Below are 14,108 nucleotides of genomic sequence, written 5' to 3' on the forward strand. Positions count from 1 at the left end.
AACTGTTTTGAAAGCTGCTGATATGGAACTGCCAGGGAAAAACCAGGGTTGCCCCGTAGCTGCTGGGCACTGCTTTCCTCTGCAGAGCATCTGAGCTGCTGTTGGGTTCCTGGGAGCACATGGATGCTATTCGGTTGCTACTTGGCTGCTCACACTATTGCATTTGATGTCATCTAGAGAATATTGTGAAGAAATATTTTAGCACAGTCAGTGCTATGCTAAAAGTCTTCTGGTCTTCTAGTTCACAGTTATCTTCTAGTTTTGGCCTGATGCTGAACTGTGATGTAGGGCTGCAATGAAGTGGAGCACACAGCAGCATTGGTAGATGATTCTTGTTCAATAATAAGCAGTCAGTTAGAGGTTTAATGGCCTGTAACATGCAGTGTTGCTAAGAGTGGACATGACTTCTTGAAAGCAGCCTTAGGAGTACAACTGAAGTTAAGCTAATGCATTGTAAAACAGTATTAGACGCTATTTTGTGGGTTGTCACAGCCTGGGTAGCCATAGACTTGGGTGAAATAAAATTTCTCAGAGACAATCGGGCACCTTGTGAACAGATTTCAGTTCCTCGCAGGAGATTAGCAGCACTTCTGATGGTTAATATGTCGCAGTTAGAGACACAGCAAGAGTTGCGTTTGTGCTCCTGTTGGGGCTAAGCCGGTTCAGGAGAACTGACAGCCTGACGCTGACCCAACTGCAGCAAAAGGCTTTCTTGGGATATTGTGATCATCTGCCTCATGTGTAGAGCCTGTGCTTTGTGTGAGCACAGGCAAGCAGAAGTAAAACATGGGCTGCTGGTCTGTGGCACTGCCTCAGACCGGTCCTATCCAAAAAGACTCGCTAGCGAAATGACTGCAGCCATATACTCCAGAGGCAGTTGATGAGGTATTCCTGAGCATGCAGGGCTCCCTTCTTAAATCCGCGTATCCGTGTGGGAAGGTGCTGTGATTTAGAGATAGGTGCGGGTTCTTCCACATACTAACCCAAATGGAGTAGGTATGCTTTCTGTGTATGAAGTGCAGTTTAAAAAAATCAGGGCTTTCGTGTCATACATCCCTCTGGCGTTTTCCAGACTGCACCAACTCCTTTGTTTTTTGGACTGGAATGCTGCTGCCTTTTCCTCCCTTGTTCATTTTGTGGTAGCTTATACACAAATATGTCCTGATAATTCAGATACGCGAATTTTGGGTTTCTCATGTAAAACGTGGTTGCTGTTTGCCTTGTTACTTCTCTTCAGGGTTGGCCAGCCCTGTGCACGGGTGGCGTGCTGGTGAGCCTCCAGTATAGGCGCTGCAGTCATTTTCAGGCAGGGCAAACTTTAAACTTTACCTTTTACAATCTCACATGAGTAAGACTGGAAGAAACCTTTCTCGTGTCATCTTAGCTCTTTGGCCAAAATGTGAACTCTCCTATTCTTTTTGGCTTTGAAATGCTGATTCTAGCCTTCTTGTGGGCTCTTAAACACCTTCTCAAATGACCCATTTTAATAACCCAAAAGCTATTATATAATGAGCAGCCATAATTTAGTCCAAAGCTCTAGGGGACCCTTGCAGTTCAGCAATGAATAGTTAATGCAGTATAATGTTTAGCAGGTTATTAGTTTTCACTGTACAAATGCTGATCAGGGAATGCTTTTATAAGGTGTTTAAAAGAAAATGTAATTAACTGGTTGCGTGCTTCTGTTGCAGCTCAAATTGAAATTATTCCATGCAAGATCTGTGGAGACAAATCATCAGGAATCCATTATGGTGTCATTACATGTGAAGGCTGCAAGGTAAGTTTCTAAAATATTAAGTCTTAAAACAGCATTTAGCCTTTTGATAGCGATTATTTTCCTTCCTTTTCTAAAGAGTAAGCATTGCATTGAAGTTGGATCGGTGGATTCTATTTCAAAGAATATGGAAGCAATTGGGGAATCTCAAGTTTTATTTGGGTTTTAAATAGAGCATTTTTCTGACACACACACAGAGCCTGCCCCAAATTTTGGGACACGTTTCAGAAATCATGCAGTTCTGCTGTGTGAGCTATAAACTGTCTACAGAAAGATGATCTGCTTCTAGCATACCACAAAGAATCTGTTCCATGGATTCACTTGAGAGGGAGTTTGTGGCTTTCTTGAATCTCCCTCTCCATTTTTGCTTTGTAACTTGCTAAGAAGCTGTGTTGAAATATGTGAGAACTCTCCAACTTTTCAGTTTTCTTTTGTAATCTGCTACATGTTACAAATCCCTTCTGTTTGGCATGGACCATCATGTTGTGCAAACAGCACATGCTACTAGTGTTCAGGTCATTTAGGAATACTCAGGTCTTGCTGGAAGCAGTGCTTACTCCTTGCAGTGCAGCCATTGCTGTGTAAGGTTTCGGCTTAGATTTTTTTCCTGAATGTGTACCTTCAGTTACTTGGGTGAACAAGGATTACACTAGAAGCATTTCTGTTTTGTTTAGTTTGTCTCTCACAACCAAGAATTAAATCCGACAACGCTAACACTAGGCCAGAGTGCTGTGAAGCTAATCACTCATTTTATCAACAGTACAGAATTACAGTGCTAGCTTGGGATGAGACTGTGCACAGCTGTGCTCTAGCTTGTTGCTTTCCTCATGTACGTACATGTTGCAATCCCATGCTGATAGGTTTTCTACCCTTAATCTACACTTTAGGTGTGAAGAATTTATATTTATGAGAGTTTTTAGTCTGCTCTCCTGACACGCTTGGTGCTACCACACATCTTCCAAAAGTAACTCCCTTGCTTTCCCATTACAGAGATTTCTTCTGTGTTTGCGCTGGTTATATAATATATTATAATTATATATCATATATATAATGTTATATATTATTATTATTATGTGGTTCATTAACACATTCTCTCAGTCTCATAGAAGCATTGGTAAGAAGGAAGGTAAAAAAATAAATCTGAGAATGGTAGAATGGTACAGGACAGCACCTTCTGCTCTTTGTAACTGCTGTTGCTGTGGAAAATGCAAGAAATGCACTAAAACTGCGTTGATAATAAAGTGGTTTCAGCTTTCTGTAGTTGAGCAGCATTTGTCAAATTTCAGCTGCGTGAAGCAGCAGACATCTGCAGTGAGAATTCTGCTGTATGCCTGTCTTGTCAAAGAGCATCAAGTTACCTTCAAGGTCTGAGACCTCTTTAATCCTTAAATGGTCTGGGACCACTATACCTGAGAGACTGCCTCAAGATCTGTGATGAACATCATTGTCAGCAGACTGAGGTTAGTGTAGTGCTGATGCTCATATGCGCAGAAAATGGGCCTTTCTCAACTGGGCTGGTTGCAGAACAGGAGCAGGCTGCCAAAGAAAAGTTGCCAGTCGTATTATTTTCTGCTTCACCTTCACACAGTTCTTTGGCCTTGCCTTCTCCTAAGCCCTGTACGCAAGAAGAGCCCCCACCAAAAGCAGCAGCACGGCTGCATGCAGAAGGAAGCAACAGAGTGCATACTCGCAGTCACAGCTGTTAGTATGTAGCTGGTAGGCACTTAGCACTGCGGGCAAGGCACAGACGTATCCGTATCCTCCATCAGAGTGACTGTGCTTTCCTGGGAATAAATGCAAATGCGAGTTATTAGGAGAAAAGTCCTTTGTGTACTTCCAGCAGTCAGGACAACAGATGCTAGCCTGATAGTGAGGAATGCGTGTGCAGTTCCGTATGTTTTAGAACAAATTATCTTCCTTCAAATTCTGTATAAATGGAGCTCTCCGGGTGCTCTGTGCAGTCCTCGGTTTGCTTCTGAGAATCCCACCAGAACGGCCAGGAGGAGGGAGACAGCAGAAGGGAAGGCAAGCAGGCAAGTATGCTCAGCACACTGGAACCCGTTGGCACCTTGAAAGCAGAGCGTGCATGAGTAAGACTGTGGCCCAGAGAATGAAGTTAGGCATTTTCTCCTTTCCTTGGAGTAGCAGAATAAATTTTTCCAGCCATACAATTTCAGGCAGAATTTTAAAGCCGGTGAGTATCCACTGAGTTAAGTAAGTTATCTCCCTTTCTGAAGGGAACTAGCTCTGACACTCTTCTCTCATGCCAGGGCCCAGGTGACCTGCAGGTAGTGATAGACAGGGGAGTGCTAGTGGGCACAGGTCACAGGAAGAGTTTAAATGATCATGGCCTAGGCAGCAGTTAAAATGTCCTACTGTAGCAGATGGATTTTGTTTGTGCTGAGCTCTTCCGCGGTAATGTCAACAAAGTCTCACCCAACAGAACTATTTTGGCTGGCGAAGAGATTGGCATAGCTCGGCTTCTGCCAAATGAGCCAGGTGTGTATGGGTATGTTTTTTTCCCAGCTTTTCTGTGGCTGTGATCTCGGCAGGTTTGAGCATGCTTACATTGCTCTTCATGTTATGCTGAACCTTCCCTTGTAAAAAGTACCTTGCTCTGAAGCCCTGGTTTCCCAGTCCTGTGCTCTGATTCCTGGACCTGATGTCCTGCACACAGACAGTCCCAGAGAAATCCGTGAGGTTCTGCACAGGTGCTGCAAACCCATCCATGTGCATCAGATGGCAGGATCAGGCCCTTAGTCATCAGAAGCGCACAGATGTGCTGCTGCCCTCTCAAGCCTGGCCTGTCAAGAATGATCTACAGGCAGCAACAGCGGCAGCCGCAGCAGCGAAGTGGGATGTTTTCAGCTCTCACCGTTTTTCGCTCCAGTTTGGTGTGAGCTTTAATGTTACTTAATAGTAATATTAAGTGCTACCATGTAAATAAAACTAACCACCAGAAACAGAATTGATTTAAAACCTAAAGTGACATTTTAGTTGCCAAGAGCTATTTTGCTATCCTAATCTGTGTCACATACAAAATCATTGGCAAGCTTTTGTCAAAGTGACTTTTGCTGGTCCTCGTGCTCTTCTGCAGGTTTGTGACCCTTGCATTCCACACAGCTGAAAGTTCTCCAACCAGCTTTTGCTGTTGTATTGTGTTTCACATAACTAGCACTGAAGATTTGTAATTAAGCCAATTAGTGTTTCTTGAGAAGTTTTCATTTCCTGCCTTGATACAATGTTACTTGCTGTTTTTATGAGGTTGGTGGCTGTGTTTTTGCACAGACATCGCCGAGTACTCCCAACCCATCAACTTATTTAGCTGAATTTGAATCTGCCTTTAAAAAATTAAGTTTAACACCCTGACCTCTTTTTCTCCCCAGTGAAAAATTAAGTTTTGAACCAGGCTCTGCTTTATATTTCATGTAGGAGAGCTCTGGTGGCTTATTATAAATAAAATAAATTTTAAGAGAGGTGTTTTTTTCTATCCACTCATTGCTGATATCCAGTATACAACATATAATGGGAGAAAAGGGAAGATGCGATTAATCATATCAGACTTTTACTCAGAAGCACGGGTGAAGAATGACACAAGACTGTACCATGACTCAGGAATGAAAGTTTATTCTCCTGTGTAAGACTGGAAATAATACTGTCGTAGTAGCACTACTGAAAAAAACTAGTACCTGTATGGAGCCCTTCCTCAGCCATTAGCCGCAGGAGCCTGAAAACAGCCTTTTGCTCTGGGGGACCGTGCTGAGAAAGGAGGCTGGTTTGTACACACCCGTATTCTTTTCTCAGGGCTGACAGCTGAATCAGTTCAGCATTGTCAGAAAACACATGAATGCTTCAAAAGGACATAGCAAAGCATTTAGTTTGACATTAAGTTTTTATTAATGAACTATGTCTTTTAATTTGCAGATGCAGTTACTGGCTTTTGCCATCAATAATGTCAGTTCATGCCCAGCTAACCCACAAACGCATGAGGGTGATCCCTCCCTACTTGGCGGTACGCAGCCGGTCTCATCAGACCACCCGTGCAGGGCGGCTCACACATTTTCAGAGGTTTATAGGTGCTGGCTTTTGTCTCGTGTCTTTCAAGACCGGAGGTGGTCTTGGTCATTGTAACTACAAGGAATGTCCATGTTTGTTACTTCGCTTTCTTCACTAGCTGGTTTCTCATTACTCTGTTAAATGTGGAGTGTTATACTGGTGTAGCAAACATTTACCTTGAATTCATGCTTTTGAAGTTTTTCTGTATTTTAGTTTTTTGCCTAGCCCATTTCAAGCAAAACATGTTAGAAAAGAGACGAGCCATGTTGCAGAAAGGGCTGGTCAGGGGCCTTGTATAACCAGAGGAACAGTCTCACACCTGCCTTTATTACAGATGTAAACCTGAACATCTTTCCTCTCTTTTCAGTCATCCTGTAACTTTTTTATCAATACTTCATTAAGAAAGTCTATTAAACAATATTGTCGCAGCACTCTCCTCCCTTTACAACTAAAATATGTACTCATTGTCATAAAAGAGTTAAAAATCCAATTTTAATGTTCACCTGCCTTTCATATGGCAGTGTATTTTTCTGATGTTTCTTTGAGGAAAATTTGTGTTAGTTTGCTTTACAAAACAGTAAAAGAATGACCCCCGCAATTAATTGTTAATTGCTTAGAATATTGCAAAACTTAATGATACGTGGAAGTCTTTAAGTATTAGCCATAAATCATGGGATTATGAATAAGCCTTTGTTGTCACAGGCTTGCATACAGTCATTCCAAAACGTCTGCCACTAGGATGCAGCAAGGCAGCTGTCAGCTGTTTTCTTGTAATTAAACAGCCAATGAGCAGCTAATTAAGACATATGTGTATACAGAAGTGGAAGTGGGTATGTTAATGAACTGTAGGAATCAATTCATTAAATGAAAATTTGTCGAAAGACCAAACATGAGATCAGCATTTCAGCCTGCGCCGCAGCGGGGAGGGCGTCTGTGCGGTGCCGTTTGGGACACCAGGGCAGCACAACGGCCTCTTCCCCAGCTCAGGAGCCAGCTGAGGCACAAACATCGGTAACACTGAGCCACCGAGCAGGGAAGTTACTGAAACTATTAATAGACTTCGCTATTTACATTTCAAAGTTCTTTTTAACAAGTTGTTATTCAAACTGACTTGCAGATGAAAAGTTCTTGTGCCCTTTTTTTCCCCAAACTTGATTTCTTGGCAGCATTTGAAAACCCATATATTGTTTTGTATATAAATAGGAGTCTGAAATGCAGAGATGAAGCTATGGCTTGTAATCTGCTCCGCTCTTCTTCTGGCACTGTGGTAACACATCTACATAAAAAGGGAGACATGCAAAGCTCAATGATGCCTCATCAAAACCAGCTGGATCTTTACACTGACATCAGCAGGAGGCAGGGCTCCGGGCACTCGCTACCAGAGACGGGTTGGGACCCTGCCGGCCATCACAGTGACCTCTCAAGTGCAGCAGTGGTTGGGTTCGTGTGTTTGATCAGGAGGGGTCCGCTCTGCCTGTGGCCCATTAGGCAATCGTCTGAATGTGAAATAAGGGTTGCGAACATGTATGCAATTAAAAGCATGTGGCCTGGGCTGGTTTGCATAATGCCGGAACGTATACACATGTACCATGCATGCATCCACCTCCTCCTTCCTGGTGGAAAAATTACAGCTAGCTCTGTGCCTCTGGCAAAAGCGAGGAAATAGAACAACAGAATATAGAGTCTCGCCTTCTCTTCTTCTAATAAAAGGGGTGAAGAAACAACCTGGGAAGAAACTGTATTTACTTACAGAAGGCTCCTGTAATAGGGGCTTCCCCATGTGTCTTGTAAGGCTATGGAGGGTCCAAGGACCACCAAGAGGTTTGAACACTCCCAAGTATATGACAACAGTGTAGAAGAACTTTGAGAGTAAAAAACCCTCTGTTTGACTTCATTGTCAGTTCAATCCCACATCCCAGATGCGTGTATTTCTGAGCTCCGGACAACTTTAGATTCATTTCTGAAGTTTGAGGCAAGGGGTTTTTTTCCTTTAGCTACTGCTGATGTTTTCAGCAAGCCCATGTAGCATTGCAGGGTTTGTTCTTAAAAGCACTCTACTACATCTCTGGTTTGTAAAGTGCAAGTGCTTTTAAAGGCCCCAGTTCCAGGCAACTCTGCTCTATTGAAAATTTTGCTTCAAGCTGTAACTTAGCTGATATATGGTCCACTAAAATGTATTAAGCAGCTGTGTCTCTAGGGAAAATCTGGAAAAGCGAAAAGCCCAGTATTTTCTCTATTATGATACTAAAAATAATCCTCAGCTTGACAAGACTATTTTTAATAAAGAGAAATATGCCAAACTGGCAGTACAGACTCAGTGTACATCTCGGCTAGAGGAAAATGTCTAGATCTTTGGGGTTATTGGCCCAGGTTTGTTTTACCCATTGATCAACCTGACTTTCAGGATCTCAGTGGTGGCAGAGACTTCTTCATACAGTTCATATGTGAGCATGTCACTCAGTGCAACTGTTAAAAGTGTTTGGAGAACTGAAATTTTAAGGGACTGGTAATGCAGAGATGCAGGACCTTGATCAGTAAGTCACTGATCAGGCCGATCCCAATCCTGTTTTTCTAGTGAGTCGCACTGCACTTGCAGATGTATTTGCACTGGAGTGAAAGAAAGGGTCCGCTAAGGGTGGTAACAGAACTGGAAATTGAGCCGTCTGCTTATCTCAGAGTTGGTCCTCCAGAGGGATCAGTCATGGTGTTGGAATGGTAGAAATTTCCACGGTATTTTAGGATTTCTTTAGGATGCAACTCAGAGCTCAATATGTGCAATACTTTCAGTCTCAGTGATGATCACCTCACTATTGGCCAATATTAAAAAGCAGTTGAAAGTTCAATCATATAGAAGCAAAGACCAGAATAAATGGGTGAGAAATAATGTACAGGCAAACAGGATTAAAGACAGGCATCTTCATGTTCCTCTTTTTCTTATACTCTGTGCTTCCCCATTAAAGCTTTAATAAAAGGGGCGTAATGGACGAAGACTGGTGCCCTCCTTGTAAGGTGGAATGGGGGGCTTTATCTCTGTGTGTTGCCATGTTCCTGTCAGCGGAAAGTTTGCTGGGAAGTCTCTTACTTGTCACACCGAAGTCCTTCCTGTTGTTTATTTCACCAGGTGTCTGGACAGAGTGTGCGTGTGCCGAGGAACTCCAGAATGTGGCCTTCAAATAAATAAAAATTTGGTTAAAGTCCAGCTTTAATTAAAAGGTGCCCAGCCTTTCTGAGGAAGTATTTCCTTTGCAGCGCTGTTAATTAATCCATTATGTGGCACCATAAAACTAAAATACTGTGCTCACTGATCTCAAATGCCTCTTTAGAATGACTACATCTTTGCAGAATCCTTGTGAAGTAGGTATTACACATGCACAAGCATATGTTTGGACAGTCTGTGGCAAAAAGATGAAATGAACTTCAAAGCAAACAACTGGCATAGTGGTTAATAACATGCACCATTCTGATGGCGAGGACTAAGTTGTAACTCCTGCGTAACCTTCCAGCCCTGACTGCCTTTGGAGATGGCTCTACCCATTGCAGTTGACTCAGAAAAGAGATAATACAGAAATTCTGTTTTAGCTTGCCCCATCTTTAAAAATCTAAATCCTGCACCAAGTTGAATAAAACCTCATTAGTTAGCATCAAACCAAGAAAAATAATTTTTAAAAATGGTTCTTTCTAGAAGGAACTGCTCAGCATCACGTTCTATATTTTAAACACATATGTATGTTGGTGAGGCTGAACATCAGAGCCTGCCGTTGTCAGCTCCAAAGAACAGAACAGGGTAGCAGCTGTTGAATCCTCCCTGTTCTGGAGATCGGTGCTGACCCAGGAAAGACAGGGAATCAAGGAAACCTAGGTCTAGGATTAGTTTTATCTCATTTGGAAAGAACTGGTGCACCATATGTAATATGGGATCTGTAAAATCAGTGAAAAAGCGTGTAATTCCTTTATGTGGCATAGCACTTTTTTAATGAACTGTTCCCAGCTAGTTACTGGGCTTTCATTTGTTTCTAGAAAAGAGAAAAAAACCCCACAACCTCTTAACTTCCTTTAGTTGACTTTAGTACACTTGAACTTTATTTTCTGTTAGGCATGCTACCTTTCAGAGTCTTTATTTGCTCCATCAGTTAACAGCTTCTTGGCTTGTATTTTGCAACTCTATTACAGGGCTTTTTCAGAAGGAGTCAGCAAAGCAATGCTACGTACTCCTGTCCTCGCCAGAAGAACTGTTTGATTGACCGAACCAGTAGAAACCGCTGCCAACACTGTCGATTACAGAAATGCCTTGCTGTGGGGATGTCTCGAGATGGTAAGCTCTGCTAGCACGTAGCTTAATCGCAAAAAGTAAAATAATGTTTAGTATACTGTGTGTTCAAATAAAACAACACAGAATTTAAAAGTTAATTGTGCATCGGGATGATAGTTGAGACCATCAAGTGGTTTTTTTATGTTGCTATGTATCCACATAAATATATATATATACACTGAGGCATGTACGAAGTTCTTGGATTTATTTTTTTTTTCCTACTCAAGTATTGCAGTTCCCGGGTTAAGAGGTTTGCCTCTGGTCACTTCTTGAAGATGCAGTTAATACTTTCTGTATGTGTTCCTTCCAGTTTAAGTGACATACTATAGTTGCAAGTAACATTGATTGCCGTACTGGTACAGATCAGAACCGTTTCACAATACAGAAGCTTAAATGTATATAATGAATAATGGAAAAAAACACAAAGAGAAAATAGTGCAGTGATTTTTCAAAGATAGAAATGTGTTTCACAAAGAAAGTGTGTTCCAGTGCTGTTAATATTAAGCTCAAAATTGCACCTAGTATAATGACGAAAACCCACCTCTGTAAAATGGAAGCTTACATAACTGGGTTAGAACTGGATCCGCAGCTGACACTTGGTGCCGCCCCCGCAGATGGAACCAAGCCGCCATCGCTTACCCAGTTTGAACATCTGACTCAGTCTTTTCCCCTGCCGTAGTGATTGCAACGCTACAAGTTCTACAAACACACGTTCATTGTTCTGTGTACGTGAGGCCCGATGAAGGAGATTGTTTTCAGATTGCATTTACTTCTTGAATTACATTGCCTTAATATTTTTATCGGACATGATAGTGAAAACCTGAAATGGGTGATCAAGTCATCACTGTTCCCTCCAACGTGTTCGCTTTTCTGTAGAAAAGTACAAGCTGGTAGTCACCTTCCTCAGCAATGAGGTTTTACAGCAAATACAGGTCCTCGAAATCACATACTAGGCCCTTAGGAATCCCCTGGATGTTGCAAACCATTTGCTTCTGGCTTATGCTTCACATTAATACTTCTCAAAGTAGTAATAATTTTATGGAGAGATACATGCACACATGTGCACGTGCACAGGGACACGCATATATTTTTAACAGTAATTCACCAGATAAACATTCTTGCTTATCACAGTAAGCTGCATGGAAAGCAGGTTCTTCCTGTGTGCTTCAGTCCTAACACCAACGCTTGCTTTAGGTACTCCGTGAGATAGACTGCACATGGTTATACCTAACTCCAAGTTTACTCTGTGGTATGAACATACACTAGTAGGAACTGGACCGTTATCTCAGGACAGCATATTCTGTTTCAGCTTCTGCTTTTCTAGGTAGGATCTGAATGCTGAAGAGATGCATCTGTCAACTTTGGTGGACATATAAAAGAAATTTTTTTCAATATAGAAGTGGAAAGTTAATGAATTAAGCTAAAACAATGACTTCTAATGGTCCGTTTAAGTAGCGTGTTAGAACGGTCTTTAAAGAGCAGATGCTGCAGTTCTGTACCTGTAACTGACAGCAGTGATTCTTGGCTCTGCCCATCCCACTGATGTGCCTTTTACACTGTGTCCTTCCACGTAGCATTTAAAGACCCAAGACAATGAAAATGCAGCACTGGATTTGTTGAGATGTAACATGTTGTGTGTCTGTATTTCAGCTGTAAAGTTTGGTCGAATGTCAAAAAAGCAGAGGGACAGCCTGTACGCGGAGGTGCAGAAACATCGAATGCAGCAGCAGCAGCGAGATCATCAGCAGCAACCAGGAGAGGCAGAACCACTAACACCAACATACAATATCACCACCAATGGGTTAACAGAGCTACATGATGACCTCAGTAATTACATTGATGGGCATACCCCTGAAGGTAGCAAAGCAGACTCTGCAGTTAGCAGCTTCTACTTAGACATACAGCCTTCTCCAGATCAGTCGGGTCTTGATATTAATGGAATCAAACCAGAACCAATATGTGACTACACACCAGCATCGGGCTTCTTCCCTTATTGTTCTTTTACAAATGGGGAGACCTCTCCAACTGTGTCCATGGCAGAATTAGGTAATGAGAGAGAAAAGCTTCCATTGTAATTGTCTTAATAGTACCCTTTGGATTAAAGTGACACGTTTAGCCAGGTGACAGCAAGAATGCTGCTTCAGTACAGCCGTGAGCATGGATGGGCATTCTTCTGTGAAGTGCACGACACCCTGCTCAGGGTACTCAGTGAACACTTTATGGGACTGGACTAAAAAAGGCAGGAGCTTGGGGTATCAGCTCTAGTAGTTCTTGTAATAGGACCCTTTGAATACTGTTTAACAAGCTTATTTTTAGTGTTGAGCAAACAGACAGTATTTCTTTTTTTGCAGGCTGTTTTTGAACATTTTATGTTCTTTTGCATTACCTCTAAACGCTTTTTTTATTATTATTTTCTAACAAAAAGTGATGAGGTTGATTTTATTTCTGCTTTTCACCCGTTACCTGGGAAATATGAAACTGAAGCACCAGTCTAATCTGAGGGTGGTTCTCTTTGCCACTGGTTGAAGAGAATCTGGCCCCAGATACTTCAAGAAAATTTCTGAATGTAGCAAGTTTTGATAATTTCCCTAAGAGCCTTATAACGACCACATTAGTTAGCATGTTCTACTTTAAACTTTTCCCCAAATGATTACACTAGGGCTGAATTCCACAACTGTGACTTGTCAGCATCTGAGAGCCGCGTTAGAGCATGCTGTGTGAACTGCTTATAAGCGAACAGGAACAGGACACTAGAGAAGTAGCTTTAAGATTCTGTTACTTACATAAACAGTCAGGCATTTAAAACTGATTTTGCTTGCTTAGGCAACACTTTTGCTAATTACTCCATTATGAAAATCTAAACATAGTTTGAAAAGTCAGGTGTCCCAAGTTAAATTTTTCTCTTTTTGCTAGCTTTTTTTAATTGGGGACAAGTATGTGATATGAATTTTGCTTTATTTAGTTCAGTTTATGTTCTTTTAGGAAATTTTGCAGAGAGGAAGGGATGAAGATACTTACTTTTTAATGTCCTTACATTGCAGAATGCAGTACTCTGCAATATAATTCATTGTGACAGCCAAAATATTGCATTTGGCTTGAGTTCAAATAACTTCAGTTACAGATAGGTAAAAATGAGAAGAAAAAATTAGGATAAAGGCTCTGCTGTGAGTTTTGTCTCAATCAACTGGTTGTTAATATTCTCACGGGGGTTATTAAAAGATTTGCAATAAGCCCACAGAAAACAGAAGGGGCTTTTCTTTTCTAAGCCAGGTGTTGAGTTTGGAACACTGGCCAAAAATAAGTTTGTCACGTTGCTTACCTTTATTTACATAGTGCTTGCATTTAAACCCTACAGAGCATGATTTGGGTGCCCAGCATTGGCATTACCAAACAACGTTTGAAGAATGTTTGTCTTCCAGACTAAGGTTTCAATTTAGAAAGGTGTGGTTGGTTCAATGAAAGTATTTAGGTGTGTGCTGAAATACAGTCCAGAGCTGAGGCCGAGGTTTGTGACTAACACAGTAATATTTCACCTTCTGTATCCTGCAAGGGCACAGGTATAATGCTGTCAGGTGCTGCTAGCGAGAGCCAATGTTTTAAGTACACACTTGTAAGAAATAAAAAAAAATTGCTCTGAAATACATGAAAGCTATGATGACAGCCGAAGTGCTGAAATGGGACAACAGACACATGTGAGGAGTCGAGGGGGAAAGAGAAAGACAAAGCGGAAGTGGGATTCGGGTGTCTCAGTGTGCTGTTCATGTTTTTGAAGGTGTCCCTAAAGGTTTCTGGCATCTAGTTTATTAATACAATGAAAATCTGCCCTTCAGGTGTTTTTTAACCAAGTATAGCAGCAGAAAACAGTTTATTTGGAATTGAAATGTTGTAAGAAAATTTTAAATAGTGTGCAGTTAACTAAGCGAGTACTCTAAAGCTGAAGAAAAAACTTTTAGTGTGTTACATTAATTATCA

At 41.6% G+C, this 14,108-nt stretch overlaps 1 protein-coding gene and 1 long non-coding RNA gene across 7 annotated transcripts in view; one reads left to right on the top strand and one right to left on the bottom strand.

Moving 5' to 3' along the window:
- RORA (RAR related orphan receptor A) overlaps positions 1–14,108 on the top strand; it is a 477,306-nt gene that overhangs the window by 451,533 nt on the left and 11,665 nt on the right. For 4 of the 5 annotated variants that reach the window (XM_080395591.1, XM_080395592.1, XM_080395594.1 and 1 more), the window contains 3 exons: positions 1,689–1,774; positions 9,998–10,139; positions 11,787–12,182. In XM_080395591.1, coding sequence (XP_080251717.1) covers positions 1,689–1,774; positions 9,998–10,139; positions 11,787–12,182 — 624 coding nt within the window. The remainder of the gene's footprint in view (positions 1–1,688; positions 1,775–9,997; positions 10,140–11,786; positions 12,183–14,108) is intronic. The other variant, XM_080395595.1, reaches the window with a different exon arrangement.
- Positions 1,782–14,108, bottom strand: part of LOC308067215 — a 32,596-nt gene continuing 20,269 nt past the window's right edge. For both annotated transcript variants that reach the window (XR_013929499.1, XR_013929500.1), the window contains exon 3: positions 1,782–8,994. This is a non-coding gene — a long non-coding RNA (uncharacterized lncRNA). The remainder of the gene's footprint in view (positions 8,995–14,108) is intronic.

The sequence above is a fragment of the Falco punctatus genome, assembly GCF_963210335.1.
Source record: "Falco punctatus genome assembly, chromosome: 7".
Taxonomy (NCBI): Eukaryota; Metazoa; Chordata; class Aves; order Falconiformes; family Falconidae; genus Falco; species Falco punctatus.